Source organism: Aspergillus caelatus, assembly GCF_009193585.1.
Source record: "Aspergillus caelatus strain CBS 763.97 unplaced genomic scaffold BDV27scaffold_35, whole genome shotgun sequence".
Taxonomy (NCBI): domain Eukaryota; kingdom Fungi; phylum Ascomycota; class Eurotiomycetes; order Eurotiales; family Aspergillaceae; genus Aspergillus; species Aspergillus caelatus.
The window spans coordinates 121,248-139,801 of NW_022475298.1; the positions used below are offsets into that span (position 1 = coordinate 121,248).

The 18,554-nt window shown below is 45.3% G+C and overlaps 6 protein-coding genes across 6 annotated transcripts; 2 read left to right on the top strand and 4 right to left on the bottom strand.

Moving 5' to 3' along the window:
- Positions 1-427: 427 nt before the first annotated feature.
- On the top strand, positions 428-2,619 carry BDV27DRAFT_154921 (uncharacterized protein; the record flags this gene model as incomplete). Its single annotated transcript, XM_032072051.1, has 2 exons — positions 428-681; positions 726-2,619. 2 exons carry the CDS (start codon positions 428-430, stop codon positions 2,617-2,619), a joined length of 2,148 nt encoding a protein of 715 aa, XP_031930570.1.
- Positions 2,620-3,211: 592 nt separating this feature from the next.
- Positions 3,212-3,685, bottom strand: BDV27DRAFT_154922 (DUF3140 domain-containing protein; the record flags this gene model as incomplete). Its single annotated transcript, XM_032072052.1, has 3 exons — positions 3,212-3,413; positions 3,481-3,597; positions 3,657-3,685. The coding sequence occupies 3 exons, from the start codon at positions 3,683-3,685 to the stop codon at positions 3,212-3,214; spliced, it is 348 nt and encodes a 115-aa protein (XP_031930571.1).
- Positions 3,686-4,171: 486 nt separating this feature from the next.
- On the bottom strand, positions 4,172-5,534 carry BDV27DRAFT_154923 (terpene synthase family protein; the record flags this gene model as incomplete). The annotated part of the gene is made up of 4 exons (XM_032072053.1): positions 4,172-4,598; positions 4,663-4,910; positions 4,963-4,991; positions 5,054-5,534. 4 exons carry the CDS (start codon positions 5,532-5,534, stop codon positions 4,172-4,174), a joined length of 1,185 nt encoding a protein of 394 aa, XP_031930572.1.
- An 806-nt stretch (positions 5,535-6,340) lies between these two features.
- On the bottom strand, positions 6,341-8,059 carry BDV27DRAFT_169626 (major facilitator superfamily domain-containing protein; the record flags this gene model as incomplete). Its single annotated transcript, XM_032075085.1, has 4 exons — positions 6,341-6,399; positions 6,471-7,570; positions 7,704-7,960; positions 8,045-8,059. The coding sequence occupies 4 exons, from the start codon at positions 8,057-8,059 to the stop codon at positions 6,341-6,343; spliced, it is 1,431 nt and encodes a 476-aa protein (XP_031930573.1).
- Positions 8,060-11,024: 2,965 nt separating this feature from the next.
- Positions 11,025-12,296, top strand: BDV27DRAFT_123778 (uncharacterized protein). Its single transcript, XM_032065942.1, has one exon. The coding sequence runs from the start codon at positions 11,048-11,050 to the stop codon at positions 12,230-12,232; it is 1,185 nt and encodes a 394-aa protein (XP_031930574.1). The 5' UTR covers positions 11,025-11,047; the 3' UTR covers positions 12,233-12,296.
- Positions 12,297-12,836: 540 nt separating this feature from the next.
- Positions 12,837-16,666, bottom strand: BDV27DRAFT_169627 (HET domain-containing protein; the record flags this gene model as incomplete). The annotated part of the gene is made up of 3 exons (XM_032075086.1): positions 12,837-13,960; positions 14,000-14,979; positions 16,641-16,666. 3 exons carry the CDS (start codon positions 16,664-16,666, stop codon positions 12,837-12,839), a joined length of 2,130 nt encoding a protein of 709 aa, XP_031930575.1.
- Between the last annotated feature and the right edge of the window lie 1,888 nt (positions 16,667-18,554).

Consider the following 18,554-nt stretch of genomic DNA (forward strand, 5'->3'; position numbering starts at 1 on the left):
TGAGGCTGTGTCACCTGGCATTCCAATGATTAAGTAAGGACTCGGATAAATTTAAATTTTCCCTAAAACCCCGCAGAATGCTCAGCCTTGCAGATAGATGGTGATAAAAGGCGCCTCCTCCAGCCTAGTCAAATGGAATCGTTCTTCCTCCCCAGAACTCAATCATTTCTCCTAATATATACTCTGCATCCACCTTTTCAAAATTTTTACGTTTTGTTTATCTTTGAAATCCGCTATTCTTCTGATTGAGTTATATGGCTGAACATCATATTCTTCTTAGATTACTAGAGATATGGGGTAGGTGATTCATTAAAAGTGTTCTGAAAGATTATCATTAACCAGGTATAGTTACACTCATTATTACAAGATCAAAGGATGGGGTACACCAGAATGGGAAGGAATATGGCCCGGAGTGATCGAAGATGCAATGCTCATCATCGAGGCTTCAAATGTACCCATTAGGGGTGTCCGCGACGAAGATGGAGCCATGACACCGCCTATAATAAATATAGACGAGGGAATCAACATCAATGGAGTGGCTGATGATGGGCATGAGCCATTCTGTCTCGGCAGATTCCACGAACAGTGGTTTGTCAAGACTCTCATGAAGCCATACGATGTTGTAGTCGCATGTATATTGCTGAGAGCATACATACTGGCACCTACGCAGGTGGAGCTTAGGTAAATAATATCTCGCCTCTCGGTTCTTGGCTAAGAATTGATAGCTCTGACGGGTACTGGGATGAGGATGAGTGGATTCGGGTACGCCAACTGTACCAATGCCTGTGGCCAGGAGAGCCCATTTCGTGTCCAGGACTCGAAACCGGCGACAACACAGAGATGGCATCCCGAGATGATGGTCCAGACAATGCAGTTAACTCCAAGAGAATGCTGCTTGCTGGAATAGAAGCCGATAATCTAGATGACGGTAGCATCTCACAAGTACCCCAAGCTACTCATCCACCACGAATTCCCCGGCCAGAGTCCGTGGAGTCTACCATATCAGGGGTTGACTTCACTTATATAAAAAAATGGCTTTCGTGGTGTGACAAAGATACTCATCAAGATTGCATCCCACATCCAATCCAGTGGCACGACTTTAAAGGAATTGACTTTCGAGTTATCGATATTCATAGGCGTTGCATTGTCAAAGCCTCGGAAAATTGCTCCTTCGTTGCTCTGTCTTATGTCTGGGGTGGAGTAGATCAACTACGACTGAACGAAGCTACAAAGCCACTACTTATGAGTGATGGTGGACTTGATTATGCCTGGTTAAGGATTCCCATGACTATACGAGACGCCATTGTAGCATGCGAAAAGCTCAAATTCCAGTATCTTTGGGTTGATGCACTATGCATTATGCAAGACTCTACTCGAGATACTAGAATCCAAATTATGCGTATGAAGAAGATATACAGCGCAGCAGAGTACACTATCGTTGCTGTTTCGGGGGAATCAGCATCTAGTGGATTATCAGGGGGTGCAAACAAACAGACCTCTGATGCTTCATTGGTGTGTAGTGAGGATTCTCTGAAGTGTTTACTACTGTCATCACCATGGGCCCACCGCGCATGGTGCTATCAAGAGCAGGTGCTGTCACACCGTCTTATCCTATTTACTACGAATGGGATATATATTCAATGCCAACGTGGAGCTCTTAAAATGGATGGAAACAGCATGAAACCTATCAAAATGCATGATGCCTCAAGCTACGACTCCATTGGAAGTATGCTCAAGATACCCCATGGCAAGGATCTGGAATCCTACGTCTCTGCTGTTGAATCTTATTCCAGAAGAAAGCTGTCAAAGATGGAGGACAAGATGAATGCTTTTCAGGGAATACTACAATTATACAACGGCGTTATGGATGGCAAATCAACTTCATTCTGCTATGGTCTCCCGATTTACGCCTTTGATCAAACATTTTGCTGGAGCACTCGTCAACACAACCCTCAGCTTCGGAACCCATTCTTTCCCAGTTGGTCATGGCTGGGATGGAATGATGCGGTTGAGTTCAATAGAGACCTAATCAACACTTGCTGTACTAGCCAGATGATATACGGTTGTCGAGACTATAACGATGACTTTCCAGAGCAATGTAATATCAGACAACCAGCTACGAGTCATTTGAAAGATTTTGCATTTGGCTTCCCAGTGGCAGCCAGTCTTTCATACTATAATCTTCCAGAAAGGTCGCTTTATGGAAGTATTGCTTACTTGAGCATCTCCAGCGATTGTATAGAATCTGATGGATACAACGGGCTGTATACGGTGTTTTCCGCTACTTCTATGTCGGGAAACGTATCGTCTACAGGCAACAGGTCCGACATCAATAAAGAAGGCCGTCATGATAATGACGATACACAGACTCTACTTGGCTATATAAATCTGCAACATGAGTGGCGGCAGAAGCAGTCAGTAGTGTTGGTACTGGAATTCCTACCGATAGCAGGAGAGCTGAATACAGCTTCAAATAATTCTTGGGTTATTACCATGCTGATGTGCTTGGAGTGTACAGATAGGGGCTCCAGAGAACGGATACAGGTGATGAACTGTAAGATTGAGGAAGAGCGTTGGTTGAAGTTAGGAGCAGGGCTCAAGATGTTTAAGTTGACATGATCGACTATATTCAGCTTGTATTACTTAGTAACGAATCCATCGCTTGATTTATACACATGCTAAATATGTGTTATATATAATTATAGCCTTCTTCCTTCTATACCCTTCCGCGAAATTGCCGGGTTCGGGGCGGGTTTGGGTCGAGTGCAGCGGGGAAGCCGATCAACGCTGACTCTGTGGTATTTTTGTGTGGTTCTCTTGAAATTACCAAGGATATGGGCGATATATTTATCTAGGTGATAGTTGGGCCATAGATTGGCAGTGTCTGTGAATGCCTGGCGCCAATGAGTCGTTGGATATCCCTATCTCTCGATAATGCGAGAGAGAGAGGGTAGGAGACCTTTATCTAGGAGGTGAAGAGAATGTAATATGTATAACTAGCTCTACCCATGTAGAAGTGGAGAGTCAAGAAGACTGTGAATTAGATCTCAAGCTTATCTAGGTAAAGCATAAGTATTAATGGAGAGTGGAAGACGAGCCTATCAATATGAGGTAGAGAATAGTAATTTCATAATGAATGCAGAGGTAACAATTATTCTACATACATGACATACATCCACCGCACTGCATGTTACATATGTGTACGTCTAGATCAGGACTTGAACGGATCGTGTCCCCAGTTCTTCAACGACCGATGGCTCTTACTGTTCGGATCCTGCTTGGCTTTCTCTTCCTGCGCCAAATGCCGCTTACAATACGACACTACCCGTCGCATGTGGTCGATGTCCTGGTCGGAATATCCCTCTGGGCTTTTGGACGGATTGTGCTCTAAGATGTCGACAATCTTGCGACCGCTGTACTTTGTTAGTTGTCATTCAACAATTGCGAATGGGGAGGAGGGGGGATAAGAGTGAGTAAGACCTTTCATGTCCAATTGTCTCTCCAGATTCACCACTCCATCCGGAAGACTGAGACTGTTCTTCTTTGAGCCAATCGCGGAGTTCGTTGGGGGTCATATTGACCAGGTCGTTGAATTCCCTTGTTGTCCGTTAGCTTGGGATTAGGGCTGACTCGACAGAGGCGGAAGGGCAATGTACTCGATGACGGTGTTCTTGTCTTTGACCATTATGATTGCTGTCCTAGGGAGTCGTACTATTTCTTAGTGATGTTGGTTCTTTATTCACTTTCTTGTGAGCAGGAGTCTGGGATGTATTTATACCGGAATGGAACTGACGTCATGGATGGATCGGTATAATTGAGTTCATTATGATGCTCAGGCAGCCCGGCTGTTCGTTTAGGTTCGCCTCCCGGAAGTCAATCTGGGTTAAGGTATAGCTATGCGTTCATATAGGACAAGGTTTTGTGGTACTGGGATGATTACTAGTAGGCAGGGATGATATCATAACATGTGTCTTCAAATACTCTCAAAAACAACAATCTATATATAACCATAATCAATTTAAGATCAAATTTAAAGTCTTTTATCTGCACCCCAGTCGTTCAACCATGCTCCTGAAGTATCCACAGGTTGAGGAATATCCAAGTAGCATCGTGAATGCAATGAGTGGCCTCGTGGTGTGCCAGAACTTAGCGTCATGAATGAGCCTGCAGCTCAAGCAGAAACCGCCCTCACAGCCTTATCACCTCCATAACGACCAGATGTTATCGAGTAGAAGGTCTGCCCGGCAAGACATTCAGCCAACGCCTTCGCAAACCGGATCTGGCCATTATTCAAGAGCCCCGACGATATTAGCCTTTTAAACTCCCCGGAAAACGCACACTCGGTGTCCAGAATGAATCCCCGGGCAAGCTGCTTCGCAGTCACCAGAGAGACTTGGTATACATTGCGTATCACCTCGATCGCGTTGATGAGCAGTCTACCGGTTCGCTCGTGCTCTTTACTCTCCCTTTCAAAGGAGTAAAGGTCATTGGTGAGAGAGAGGTGAGTCACATGTATCCGGATCAAATTGTTGAATACTTGTATCTCGGTCTGGGAGAGGTGGATGTTGCAAGCAAACAAAGCTTGTGCTAGGATAAATCTGGTGGAGGTTATCTGTAACTCCCTATCTACTGACCGGGTGGATATGTTGTGGGTTTACGTACTCTCGCGCAATATCATCCGATCTAAAGTCTAGATAATTACTCAACGAGTCAAAGATTGTTCCTGAGATCGATCGATAGCCCTTGGTATGACTGAGCCAGGTATCTATGCTGGAGAGGAGCCTTTTTCCAAGGCTCGGGTCTTCCTCAATGATCGCTGTCAAGAAACTGCGCAGCGCATTGTGACGCCTCTGTAGGGTACCAGACTTCGACTCATATGTAGCGAAAATGGCGTCGGTGATTGTCGATCCCTAAGATAAACTTGAATACGGATATGTAATTAAAGATGACAATCCGACTTACGGCGTCCAATGGACAACTCTCCACAACATCTATTCAGGATAAGGTTAAAGCAAATATACGATAGACTGAAAGATATGATTGAGACACTCACCATCATGTAGAAAGACAAGCAACATAGACTGACTTAACATGCCCGCACGTACTGGACTCGCATTTGGATACATGTAGGCAGCTGACTTGACTGATGTCGCCATGAGCTCTACCTCCTTGCGCATCCTAACTTCCGACGATGTGTCTTGTAGCTCCCGAGGCATTGCTCCATTATATTGAGCGTCTCGACACGAGTCTTCGTAGATAGCATTCAGGAGTTCCTTGGTCATGCTTTCTGCGGTTTTCCAGTGCTTGCTCTGTCTACAGCAGGGCAAGTAGCTGGGCCAGGATATCGACAATTCGGAAGGGTACAAGACAATGGAGTTCGAATAACATCCGGGTCCGCCGACGCCTTCGTCTGGACCTTGGAGAAATTTGAATATGCTTGGATCGAAGGAGGTTTTACTGTCCAGTACAGGGTCGTATACATGTGTGATGGGCATGAAATGTTCGCTGCCGTTACCGTCTGTGATTGCGTCCATCGTTCTGTTTCTGTTGTTGCTTTTATGATTGATGAAGGTCTAAAGAAATGGAATCAAAGTGATTACACGTCCTATGACAGTAGAATCTTAAGATGACCGACTTTAGAGTAACCTTTGGGGCTCAATGACGTAGGTTCTGTTTATGGTTCCCATGCTCTTGTTTTCATGCGCCTCTGCGTCTTCTCAACGTACGTGGCGGATGGCGCTCACGGCGGCGCTCAACCGCAATCCTGTCAAATTTTGTTGATATTCTTCGCCGCTGTCATGTCAACATAAATAAGATAATCCGGTCGGCAATTCTGCGAGATACATTGTCGACAGCCTTTCTAGTGCTACAAATAATATTATCATTGTTGGCCTGCTGGTCTCCGAATAGAGCTTAGATAGTCACGTAGCTAGCACCTCACAACTAGAACAATCAAGGATTTCTTTCCATAATGCTATTTGACAGGCTATGAGCTCGGCAGCTCATAAAAGAGCCCAGGGAATGGTTCGCTTTGTCAATCTGAGGTTCTAAAACTCAGGATTCATTCTACCGCCGGTGTTTCACTTCAAATCTACACGGATATCCCTCCTAAAGGGAAGTTCCACAACACCCAGCTCACTGGTAGATGGTGGCCAGAGCTCCCAAGGGGATCCCGCAAGAGGAGAGGCGCAAAGCAAGGCTCAAGCCAAAAATTGAGTCAGAATACGATCAGCATATTATCTTGTAATAAATCACACAATATTGTGGCTAGCAACGCGTTCGAAGTAATTGACTCATATTCATGTATATAACGCTCCTTTATAACTACCCATACCATAATTCAGTCGTATGTATCTTGGTTATATGACTTTTGTGTCGTTCCGATGGCCCATTGAGCAACTACAGGCTAAGTAACGTTTGTTCCAACGGCAACCCTTGATGCTGAGGATCTGATTCAGTCTCGGGTAGACGCAATTGCCGTGTAGCTATTTCCCTTCTCTGCAAATGTCTAATAGCCATTGCTGTGGCCATCATGGCTACTGCAATCCCTATTGACGCCGAATATCCTTTTGGATACTCTGGTGCCTCGACTTGCTGCCAAATCAGCAGTGGAAGCCATGCTTGGACCACGTTCGCTATCTCGTTCATTGAGCCCGCCACTAAGGCTCTCTCCTCGTTGTCTTCAGCGCAAATCTCGTGCATCCACGCATATATCAGTCCGCTAATTCCACTAGAACAGCCGGCTAGTATGAAACAAGCCCATTTCCAGCCAGTAGGAATATTCCATATCGTCAGACTCGTGTTCACGATGATGATCATAACACCTGAGAATATGATTGCCGGCCATCGCTCGCCGTGCAAGATGGTATCCGACGTCCATGCGTAGATCATTGTGGTGATAATCTGGACAGCTGTCGTCAAGGTAGGATACGTATTAATCTGCGTTATACTGTAGCCTTGCTGCTTTAGCCAAATAGCAAATGCTGGCTGCCCCGATACTCCACCACCATTCATGTACAAGATGTACAACAAGGTCAAGAGGTAGATACGCCAACTAGAAAAGATTTTTTCAATTTTCTTCCTAGTGTATGGTGCGCGGTTAGCACGACCATCGGCTTGCATGCGTGTCTGCGCCAGGACAATTTCATCAGGAGTTAAATACCAAGCCCGCGTGATCTCCGGCACGTCAGGTAGAAAAAGGAAGCCAGAAAGCGCAATCGGGAGTGATATAACAGTGTTTATAATAAACAACCACTGCCAACCTTTAAACCCATGCACACCGTCGAAATGGTAGACGGCGGCCATGAGGTAGCCGGAGAACATGCTTCCTACGGCACTGCTTGCATGGAATATGCATGATCGCTTGCCAAGCTCGCCCTTTTGATACCAAGATCCAATGACATACTGCATACCTGGGTAAAAGGTACTCTCTGCGAGGCCGATGAAGAACCGTAACACATATATTTGTTGCACGTTGCTGCACTTGGCCATGAGAATAGTCAAAACGGACCAGGTCACTTCACATGAAGGAATCCATAATGAAGGTCGAATACGCGTCAACAGAAGAGTACTATAAAATGATGCAATGGTTAATGCGAATACTATGTGTTTTTGGGGGAGTCGCTGGCCAGGCAGTCTATTTCCTTTTTTTATTTTATTTTATTTTTTTTTTTGCTTTGGTGATTTCTTGATTCCGCACTTGCCTTGGAATTTGCCCAATAATATAGCCTACTGTCCAGCAAGTTTGCATATAATTGAGTTCGTTTCCGTTGAGATTCAGGTCTTCTTTCATGCCAGAAACAAACGCATTATTGATGTTAATTTGATCCAAATTCTTTATAAAGTACCCCAACGAGGCTATAGTGAGAATAGCAGCATCAAGCTTGAATAAAAATCGCCGTTCCTCTGGTGATTTGTCCCAAGTATCCCACAAGTACGCAGTGTAGTGCGGCCTGCTGGGCTTGGCGATCAGAAATTCGCGTGCCTCTGATGAGTGGGCGACGGGAACCAGTTTCGTTGCGGACGGCGCTTGGACAGAGTTAACTTTGCTATCGCTCATTATATATATATATATATATATTTTTTTTTTAAGGGAGGGCGAAGTCCAAATGAGGTCCGGATTGCAATAATAGCGAGTAGTGAACAGCGAACCGTATGTCTTGCTATCGGGGACAGGCAGGCTTCTTATGACTCTGCATTTAGCGGCATCGGGGGCTTGACCAACACAGCAGGGTCTGTTTATTGTATGGAGCCACGCATAGGATCTACAGTCATGCGGATCGTTGGACGCATGCGGAATAATCATCGTCTCAGCTGATCATGGCGTGCATGGAGTTACTATCGCTCATGGTTGCAGTTGCATTTTAGCTGCAGCCCCGCATCTGTGATTCGGTTATTCACTTGGCGGAACGGTGGGGAAATAAATAACGTTGGCTTGTAGCCAAAGATATCCATATATATTCTCCGCAGAGTGCAGATATGGTATGTCACGATACTACTCTTAATCCTTAATTTTATAGATATACGTAGAAATTATAGCTGGCTTGGTCGGAAGCTAAGCCAAGCAACCGTGGTTTACTCCGGAATTCGATTCCGGATTTGTTCCAGCTCAAGCTCAATATGCAAGGGAGCGCTCAGCCCACGCACCCTGACCTTGTCCCCACGCCCACTCGGCCAGTTGCTTCCCAAGTTCCTCCACACGTTCAGCTGCTGCTACTGGGCCCTCCACTTACTCCCTGCTTGTTCATCCAGTTGCCTGTAGAGCTTCATCTGCCGCTGCAAGAGCGCCACCAGTCCTAACAGTACCGCTCCTGCATCGCCCTCCGCCGTGACTGGCACTCCCGGAATGGCCGGAACACCTGCGCGAACAGCCAGCCTCTTTTCCTTTAGTCGGCTCTCGCCGCATCACGTACTGGAATTGACTTGTACTTGGATATATATATACGCAGCAGATTTGACTGATATTACTATAAGCTGTATCTCTTTATATCTCCTACTTTCTGATACTATATCTTAGAGCTCCGGAGATATTATTCTGTAATTTTAAGTTTCTCAATATAGATTATTATATATAATATCTAGAAGTTTCTTAGTTTTATTTTTACTATCTGTAGCTGTGTCTATTCTTCTACTATTTTAGTTATTTTTACTATTATTATTTATAATTTAAAGAAAGAGAATCAGTAAGGAATACTTTCTATTTTAATAAGACTATAAGATTCTTAACTTTATAATAAGTTTTATGGCCCAATAATATAGATTCTGTTTAGGATTTCTATATTCTTATTTATATACGTCTCTGTGCCTTCTCGACATATATGGTAAATAGTGTTTACACCTGTAGTCACTCGCAACCCTGTCAAAGTTTATTGATATACTACGCTACTACTATGTGTTCTAGATTGGCGATGGATTGTACAAGTCTGTTTCTACATTTTGTGGTCACTATGATGAATAAGGTCTCTTCCATGCCCCTGAACTGAGAAACTAGGGCGGGTAGTCAAAGCTCCTGGCCGCTAGCATGGTTTTAAGGTTTCCTTATAGAGGTCAAGGGGATATATGGATAAAAGGCATAACATGACGCGTAACATTATTTTTCTTGTATGTACTGCGTGCTGTGGGTGAGAATACAGTAACGATGGTCATGTTAAGTAAGGCTTTGAAAAAACTTCTGCAGCGTTTGCAGGAGCTTCGCACCGCAGGTTATCCATTTCCAGATTCCTTTATCAACAGCTAGTTTACGAGTATGTCTCTTATGCTAACAATGACATTCAGACATTAAGGTTTACAGCACAGCGCCATCTAGCCTTGCCTTCACTGCCTTCGGGAATTCCAGTATACTGAGCTCCTCATACATCGGCTTAACGATACCCGCGTGGTCATTCGCAAAGACCCAGCCGTATCCTGACATGGCTCAGTCATAGAGCCAACAATCCCCAGGCTACCCTGACCAGGTAGAGGAGACCGACCCCTGCAAATATTACCAGAGGCAGCCATACCAACACAACGATGAGCCTCTGCCACACAAAGCATAGAAGGCGATGCATGGTACGCAGCAGAAGATGATGGGGTCGCAAGCACATTATGTGCCCCTTGACTGTCAGCGATATTGCGTATATCCTGGTTTAGATTGATGGGTTTCTGTCGACCAATAAATGATTCGCAGCCGACTTCAAGACAAAAGTATTTCTTCAGCCTCGCGTGCATCGATCCTACTGACTCTTAGACACACTGCGTTCGCGTTTATACCTCATTATGCTCACCTGCGAATTACGGTTGTTTGATCAGCGTAGGCGATTAGTATCCCTGGACGCATTGGATCAGAATCAATCAATAACAATGCCCCAGCCGAGCAACGTCCCATTTGCCATGTGATAGGTGCCAATCCGCATAGAGACATGTATTTGTAGTGTGCAGATTGTTTGGATTGGGCTGTGCAGGGTGACTATTTTATGGAAGGTTGTAAATTTAGTACCACATTAATCATATGCTAGTTAACCGCCCTGGTCATTCTCCCACACTTGGATTATGAAAGCGCTAACCAACTGAGACAAATGCTTTTGAACTAGTCCATTAATATAGGGCGGTTATCAAACAGGCACCAAAGGCAACCATGGCCAACCTGGCAGACAACTACAGTCCCATCAATGACATGAGAATGTTCTACACCTACATCGATCCAGCCTCGTTGTTGCCCACCAGAATGCCTGGGCGCATTTTCAGCCTCGCACATTCCCCTCTTCTGGGCGGCTATACTAACATTATAATTGGTAAGGAAAGTCGACAAGGCTGTGTGAACCACATGTCAATTCCAACACTTCCGACTGCCACAGCCACTGAATACAAAACAGTGGGCTCCTAGTTATCCAAATCCGTAAAGCCGCAGTAGCCTATGTCGTCTGACCTGAGTAGTTGAGTCATGAAAAATTTGGTCGGATGTAGGAGCGGCTGTGCTCAGATAGGGTATATAATCATGCCGCCACAGGTATGGAACCACGAAGGTATCTTTTCTCATTATCCAACTTTCTACATCACATTCTTATCCATAATGCCTCATTCCGTGTCTTCTGCCTCTCCTTCAGAGGATGGCTCTGGTGATTCTCTCCCAGGCTTGCTTGCTGATATGTCTTTGGGAGATAGCCCTAGGACAGAAGCAGCCGCAAGGGAACCTAGTCGGCCCAATCCGTCTGAGACACGCCGTTCTCCAGCGTTGGACGCAGGGCCGATAGAGCAAAATAGTGCTGTGTTTAATCCCTTCGCGGCATATATTTCTACGGGTAGTGAAACACACAACACAGAGTACTCTATTGACGAACTGACGCGAGATGTGATCCCGCAACAAGTTGCGAGACTCCAGAATCCGCAACGATTCATTCTCACCGAGACCGATGATCTATACATTCAAGGACAGGAATTCCAGAAGAAATGGGGAATTCCAAAGAATGGCTTCCTCAATTGGATAGCATTATTGTCAGGTTGGGTGGAATTCCCAGTTATTTTGTTGCTCAACCCCAGTCCGTGGGATTACTTGCCGTTTGATGAAATGCTGCGCAAGTCGCCGACGCTTTCTTGGCTACAGGAGATACTGCGGAATATGGGGCTTCAGCTGGACGACGTTATCATTCTTGACACGTTCCCAATGCTCCAGGATAGTCTCAGAGACGATATATTGGAGCGGATGGGGCCAGCGGGGCGGGACGAGCTGGCACGGGAATCGTTTGCGCTTACGAGGGCGACTCTCGAATTGATCCAACCGCGGGTGATGATCTCCTGTCAGTGTTGTACGAAGCCAAACAATAAGAGGTGGGAATTCTTTAATGGCGATAATCTTGCACAGCAACTCTGTTCATCAGTGCTCAGAGCGCGAGATAGGCGGGTGCGGGAGTTAGATGTGAATGGGCACCGGATGCAAGTGGTCCAAGGAATGCATCCACAATACGTGGTGAAGCGGGATACAACTCAGGAGAAGGTGCTGGTGGAACTATTCACGCAGGTGTTTCGATCATTCGGGGCTTGGCAGTCACGGCGGCTGGCGATGCAAAAGGAGCTCCGTGATGCGGGAGCGACACTATTGACCCTGGTGGCGCTATTGCAGCAGCAGATACAGCGTTATGGGCAATTGTGTAGGCAGGCCGGGAGTGGGATGGATGGACCAGTGACAGCTGAGCATGTAGAGGAACTTAGAACGCAGTTGGGTGGGTGGGAGTGCAGGCGCAGTGACGGCGCAGCTTGAGCAGTATGTACATAGAGCATCTTCCCTCCAGATCCTTATCAGCTTCGTAGTCTGCAGTCGATACATTTCCTATTCTTACATTCTTTCATATGTATCGCCATCTCCCATAACACCTCACCTCAGTCACAGGCCAATGGGCCAAGGGAACCAGTGCTGTAAGCAGAGTAAAATAAGGAGTGGTGTTACAATGGACGTGATCACTACCAAGACACCCACAAGAAACTGGCCTCCAATTCCAAGAGGATAAATGGATCCCCCTAGACCGGTCAACAGAGACCTTGAAAAAAAAAAAAGAAAGAAAGAAAGAAAGAAAGAAAGAAAGAAGGAAAGAAAGAAGGAAAGAAAGAAGGAAGGAAAGAAGGAAAGAAAGAAAGACACCCTCTTTACTCTCTGCAGCGAACTGCGCGGTCGTAGCTTTGGGTCCGGCTCCTTGTATTGTCATTTCTTAGGCTTAGCAGCGAAGTCATGGCTATTGGTAAGCAATAACGACATTAGATTCTAGGACAGCTGAAAGCTAGCATAGACAGATACCAAAGGGGAAAAGACAGAGAGAGAAAAGAGACGAAAAGCTAGGAAGATCATACATGTCCATAAGAAATATACCTCAATGAAGACGTACACAGCGCTCTTCAACATTACATATGTCTTTCCATCCATCCCCCCAAAGGAGCCTTCCACCCCACACCCTCTCAGTTACTTTGCGTCTTCGGTCATGATTAAGCATAATAACAACCGGGAAATCATTGTCACAGTATCCTAGAAGCATGCAATCCCACTGTTGTCGACAAATGTCCACTGCTTTGTAAGGGCGTAATTCAGGGTAATTCTGTGGGAAAACAACAGGTGTAAGACATGCGTCATTACTCGGAGGGACAATATAAAATCCAGGCTTAATGTCCCCATTCAAGGTGGGATCTTCTGCAGTCATTTTCTCAACCTCACAGGCCGTGATGTATTGCAAGCTCACCTGGAAAATCCCTGCAGTGATCTCAAGCCAAGGATAGTTGTAATATTCCTTTCTTTCGGAGCCTAATCCCAGCCCGGATGCCCAAAGGTTGGTTCGGCGATCCATTTTCATCCCACCTTCTGATTCCCAGAACTTTCCCCATGGAACTGATATTTCGCTGTTTTTAGCCGTCTGAATTCCAATGGAAACATTGGTAGCGTGGTTGAGGTTTCCTAGCTCAAAGGATCCAACGACACCCTCCCATCCTGTCCAGGACCAACTTGGAAACATGAGTCTCCTAAGTATGGGTCTCCAGGAACCTTTACATTGTCGATTTTGCAGGGTCCACGCCATCCCTGTAGTCACTGCGGAAGAGTCCCCCGAGGTAGTGGCATACAGTGGGATTCCCCAGAAATTATACACTGGCTCATTTCCCTTCTCCAAAAGGCCAAGGACCCCTGTAATGGCATTCAATGCATCATAGCTGTTGGTAAGAGTCCGACAAGTATAGCTTTTGATATATCGAGGAAAGTCAGTGCGTCCTTCAAATTCTGTCGGATTTCGAGTTTCCTGGCAGAAGATGGGCTCACAAAGGCTGTCCTTAAATGTCGACTTATTCCTGCAGTGATGGCTGTCCAGTGAGATATAAAGGCTTTCCCAGCACCTCATTGCTTTGCATTCGAAATAGACCTGCTCCTCTGTGAAAATCAGGAGTCGTGGTGATGCTATGGCTTCTTGATATGTCCAACCTCTTGAGTTCCATGGAGAGTTTAGGATGAGAGCTTGTGGATTTCTTAGCGTGGATATTCATAATTGGTCACGTAACTGTACCCTGGCTTGGCTTCGAGTTCGGGGCATTGAGACACCAAAAAGACCACAATGCATGTCAGACCCAGCCCCATCAACAACCATAAGATATGCATTATTGTAAATGGCATACATGCTGTTTAACTGTTGTTGCTGTTTATGTGGATTGGTCTGATCTATGCAGTATTTATCCACCCATACATAGGGAATTTTCAGATGGTCTGCGATCGTAATACAATCTTCAATCACTTTCGGTCTCCTCGTATGTCCTCGCCGGGTTCGCTCTTCCTTTCTTCCCGCATCTCCCCACACGTAGCTCAAGGCAATGTATAAGCATGGGAGCTTCACATCCAGTGTACGATTATTTTTATAGTCATAAACCGTGATGGAACCCTGAATGGAATATGCCGGGCGGTCGCAATGATGGTGATGGTGCTCCATGCAGTATGATAAAGATTCACGGATGAACCCAAAATCAACCATCGTTGTATATATACTTCTGCCTGAAACACACAAAGGGTATGGGCTGGGATCTCCTGGTATCAAGAACTCTGGCACATAGCTTCGGATGAAATCGCTTGGGCTTCCTTCACGGCCGAAGATATGCTTAGGGACGACCGCAAGCATCATTGTGGTGTCGAGATACTTCGCATGGGAGCGATAAAGCCAGGAGAAAGATTTTCGACTAGAGAACAGCCTCAGCTCAAAAGATGTGTTCTTTCCCAGGTTGTAGCTCTGGATGTTGTACTTGATGAACTGACACATAGGACAAGATTCGGTAGCGATATACGGGAGGTTGTCGCAAATAATAATACCTTCCTCTTTGACCCTGGAAGATGGTTCGCTGGATATTTGAGATCTTACAAAATCACATTCTTTGCATAGAGGACCATCTATCCGTTTCATATGATGGTCGGATGATTGCTCAGAACAAGAATGTCTGCTTTGAAATTTCTGCCGTATGGCTTCATGGTCGCTTGAGAGCCTTCTCTTTCTGTTGCGTGTAGATCGACGCAGCATTGTCGTTAAGATCAATTTTATTCTGATTTGAATAAGGGCCTACTCCTGGGTGAGCTTTATTGCACGTTATGTATAGTGGTCAATGGCATGTTGCTGCCTGATCAGCGACCGGTTGTCGCGTACTATGTAAGTCAGATGACGTAGGGCACTGCACCTTTTACGGATCTGGACAACTAGGATTCGACTACAGTCAGATTGAATGGCAGGGGCAGACGGAGACGTTGGGAATTTGGAATGTGCAATACAGCCTTGCTTTGTTTACCAATCAGAATGTTAGTATAGCCGCCCTGATGAGGGGGATTTACGAGGCTCAAGACGTGGTGCACCAAGGCATGGCTGAGCCAGAGCAACCGTGGGAATACCTCATTGATCGCGCTGTAGCCGACTGCCAACTCACTTGGCTAAGAAGACAAGTAATACTCATTGATAGGACAGGTTACCTCACTAGCTATATAAGGAAATCTGTTTAGCAGAAGGAGGTTGAAAAGAACGTCTGGTCTGCTTCCCGCTTGGCTGAGAAAGGTATTCCGTTCTGGCGACGTTCCAGCCATTCCTGTCTTATTCCATAAGCCACATTTTTCATATCAATAGCAGTACTAGGGTCTATGTATGCACGTCATCCCAGAATAGAAGATTACTATAGTACAATTATCTCTAATATGTGCATGTTAACCATGCCCGTCACGGAGTATCCTGATCCTACGATGGACTGATAAATAGAAACGGCAAAAGTGTAAAGAACTCGGGAAGACATATTAACTTTGCAAAATCGTGTTTGTTCAAATGGCTCCCTAGACAATTTCTCATTTTTAGGACTTCGCTCCATAGTACCCGACAAGAAATTGCGTGCGACTCAGGATCATGAAGAAATGTCGCCAACAACTGGGTAAATTGTTCTTCTCGGCGAATACACATCCGGGAAATAGCCGCCGATATAGAAGCAATGCAGCGGCCTTTCAAGCTGCTCACCGTCACGGGCAACGCTAGAAGGCATAATGCCCACAGGCTGAATTCCGGAGTCAACCACCGGCATGCTGCATCATTGTCTATCAAACTATAATAATACAGTAATCTGTCCTGCAGTGCAACTGAATATAAACCGGTTGAAGAGTTGGTACTAACACTCTATTGGAGACTATCATGGGCGAAGTATCTAATGCCGCCACTCTTGGTTAAACTAGGACAATACCAAGTAGAACCTCGGTCTACTATTGCGGTCAAGGATGTCATCATGTATGACATCCATGGACGGATTTCCTGACCTAATAATACTCGCCAGCTAAGAACCCAAAGGCCAAAGCATAGATTTCACCACGAATCCTTTCTTTGAATACAAGATTGGTAGTAGCCTCAACGACATATTCTTATATCCTGAAGGCCACATTTAAATACGCTCCAGGTGGTCTCAGATTTAGAACGCAGGGTTCCAGTGGGGTAAGGCTCTGAGAAATTTCAGGCATAAGTGATAGCGTAGCCTGTGGCCTGATCCCACAACTTCTACCCGCAAGCTGGAACAGGGAGAGCCTGACAATGAGACCGAGACAAGCGGTTCTCATCAGGAGGGGCGCATCAAATTGAACGTTTTATCTGGTAAAGCAACGTAACTAATTTATTGTGTTTAATAATAAGTCTTACTGAATGGCAAATGCCAACACAGCCATCTCGGCAGTTGACATATGGAGCTATTCTTAATGGTAGGATGGAAAGGATTATGGTCAACTTCAGCTGCAGTGACGATCAGTGGAATGCGGAAGGTCGCGCGACTAGAGATGTTCTCAGTGATCACCCACTGAATGGTCAGTATATCATTTACGCGTTCTCCATGCATCTGCTAATTGGCCTGGTATAGCCACCTTTGCAATCTGTAAGATGTAGTGATGTTAATAATCCAGACTTAAAAAAAGTGACCATTGGCAAAAGACTATATTATACAATCCACTCAATTTATTAAAATGCCTTTCCTCTCGTGAACCCCATTTAGGAAACTATATAGGTCTGCTGAATCGTAGTAGTGCTACTCTAACTATTTTCAATCCATTTCGAGAGACCTGATGAAAACTTCAGCAGCAGTAAAGCCCGGAAATCAACAACATTTGAGAAGTTTTCGGGCAGTTGTAGATATCTCCTGAAGCATGACGAAACACCATCCCGTGGTACTTCGGACAATATCAAAGCACTCTCAACCTTTAACTTTACTAATCAAAACTAAGTTCGGCCTGAAAGTGAGAAATAATTGTGATTTGGGGTTGCTCGGACGCGGTACAGTGCCCAGGAAGTTCGGCTTTCCGTGATATGCGCTTTTTGACTGATTCTCGGCGCCATCCGAGAAGCTACTACGTATTATTCCTAGTGAGAGCTCATGAGGCTTAGCGAAGTATACTCTGTCAGTAGCGAGGGGGTATTTTTATAAACTATTATGTGGAAGGACGAGGCGGGTAGTGATTATAGTGCGAGGTATCGGGACATCATATCGGAAACGGTACAGGGATTCCGCAAGTGCTCGCTTTACAGCGTGCGTAAATCTATACTGATGATTCATCATGTTTACTACAGAAATACGAAATACTCACATGCCAATGACAGGTTGGTTGATACTTGAAATACCTGAGACAAACACCAGAAAAGCCATCCTGCCAATGTTCCACGGCAACCAATCATATTGCATATCATTCATTATTGATGTCTCAGTTGTGTGATTAATCAGCATCACGCCAAGATCATTCTATGGGACTGACCTTGGTGGAGAATTTCTGACCAATGCCGCTGGATAGGGCCCTCGCGCCGACATTTCATACATGATAGATCGTAACTAATGCAAGGGGCTCTTGTCAGGAGTGGCAAGAATCCATAGTTGCTCCTGCCGAGATATTACCAGCCCATATAGGTATGGGCTGACGCTATCTACTATGAACTCACCTAAATCACAGTTCATTAAGGGATACATTGGCGGCCTCACCCTGTAATGCGTTTTAGAGACATCCACCTAAGTATTGACGACGCAGAAGCCACAGGTCGGCAAGTTAATGTTAGGAAAGTCCCCACTGTTTTCCTTTTCTTTTTCTTTTTTTTTTCCGTTGAGAATAGGAGTGACAACAAATCAGGTAAATTGAAGTGACTTGCCTGTTAGGTTCACAAAAGGATAGATGGCGATTAGAGTATAGGTATGATATGAAATGCTATCGAGAAAAACATGGACCCGAATTTCATAGTAAAGCTGGTCCAAAGAACATCTCATCAGCCGCTCTAATTCCAAGGGGGTCCAAAAAAATTGACCCCTTTACATTACGCCGTGAGGATTGACAGGTGCACCAAATATCAACAGGAGGTGATAGATGCACTCATCGAGTATGGTGAATTTGTGCTTTACAGGGATTGCGATAAACCTGAATATGGGTCGCCGTATCTCAATCTTGCAAAGGAGATCGAAATCTAAAAAGGCAATCAGATACTCACAAATTCAATGGAGCACATCTTTGACAAATCGGCAGAAACAACCGAGAAGTGAAGCCAAACACCAGCACCGACTCGGACTATTCCAGTAAAAGGTTT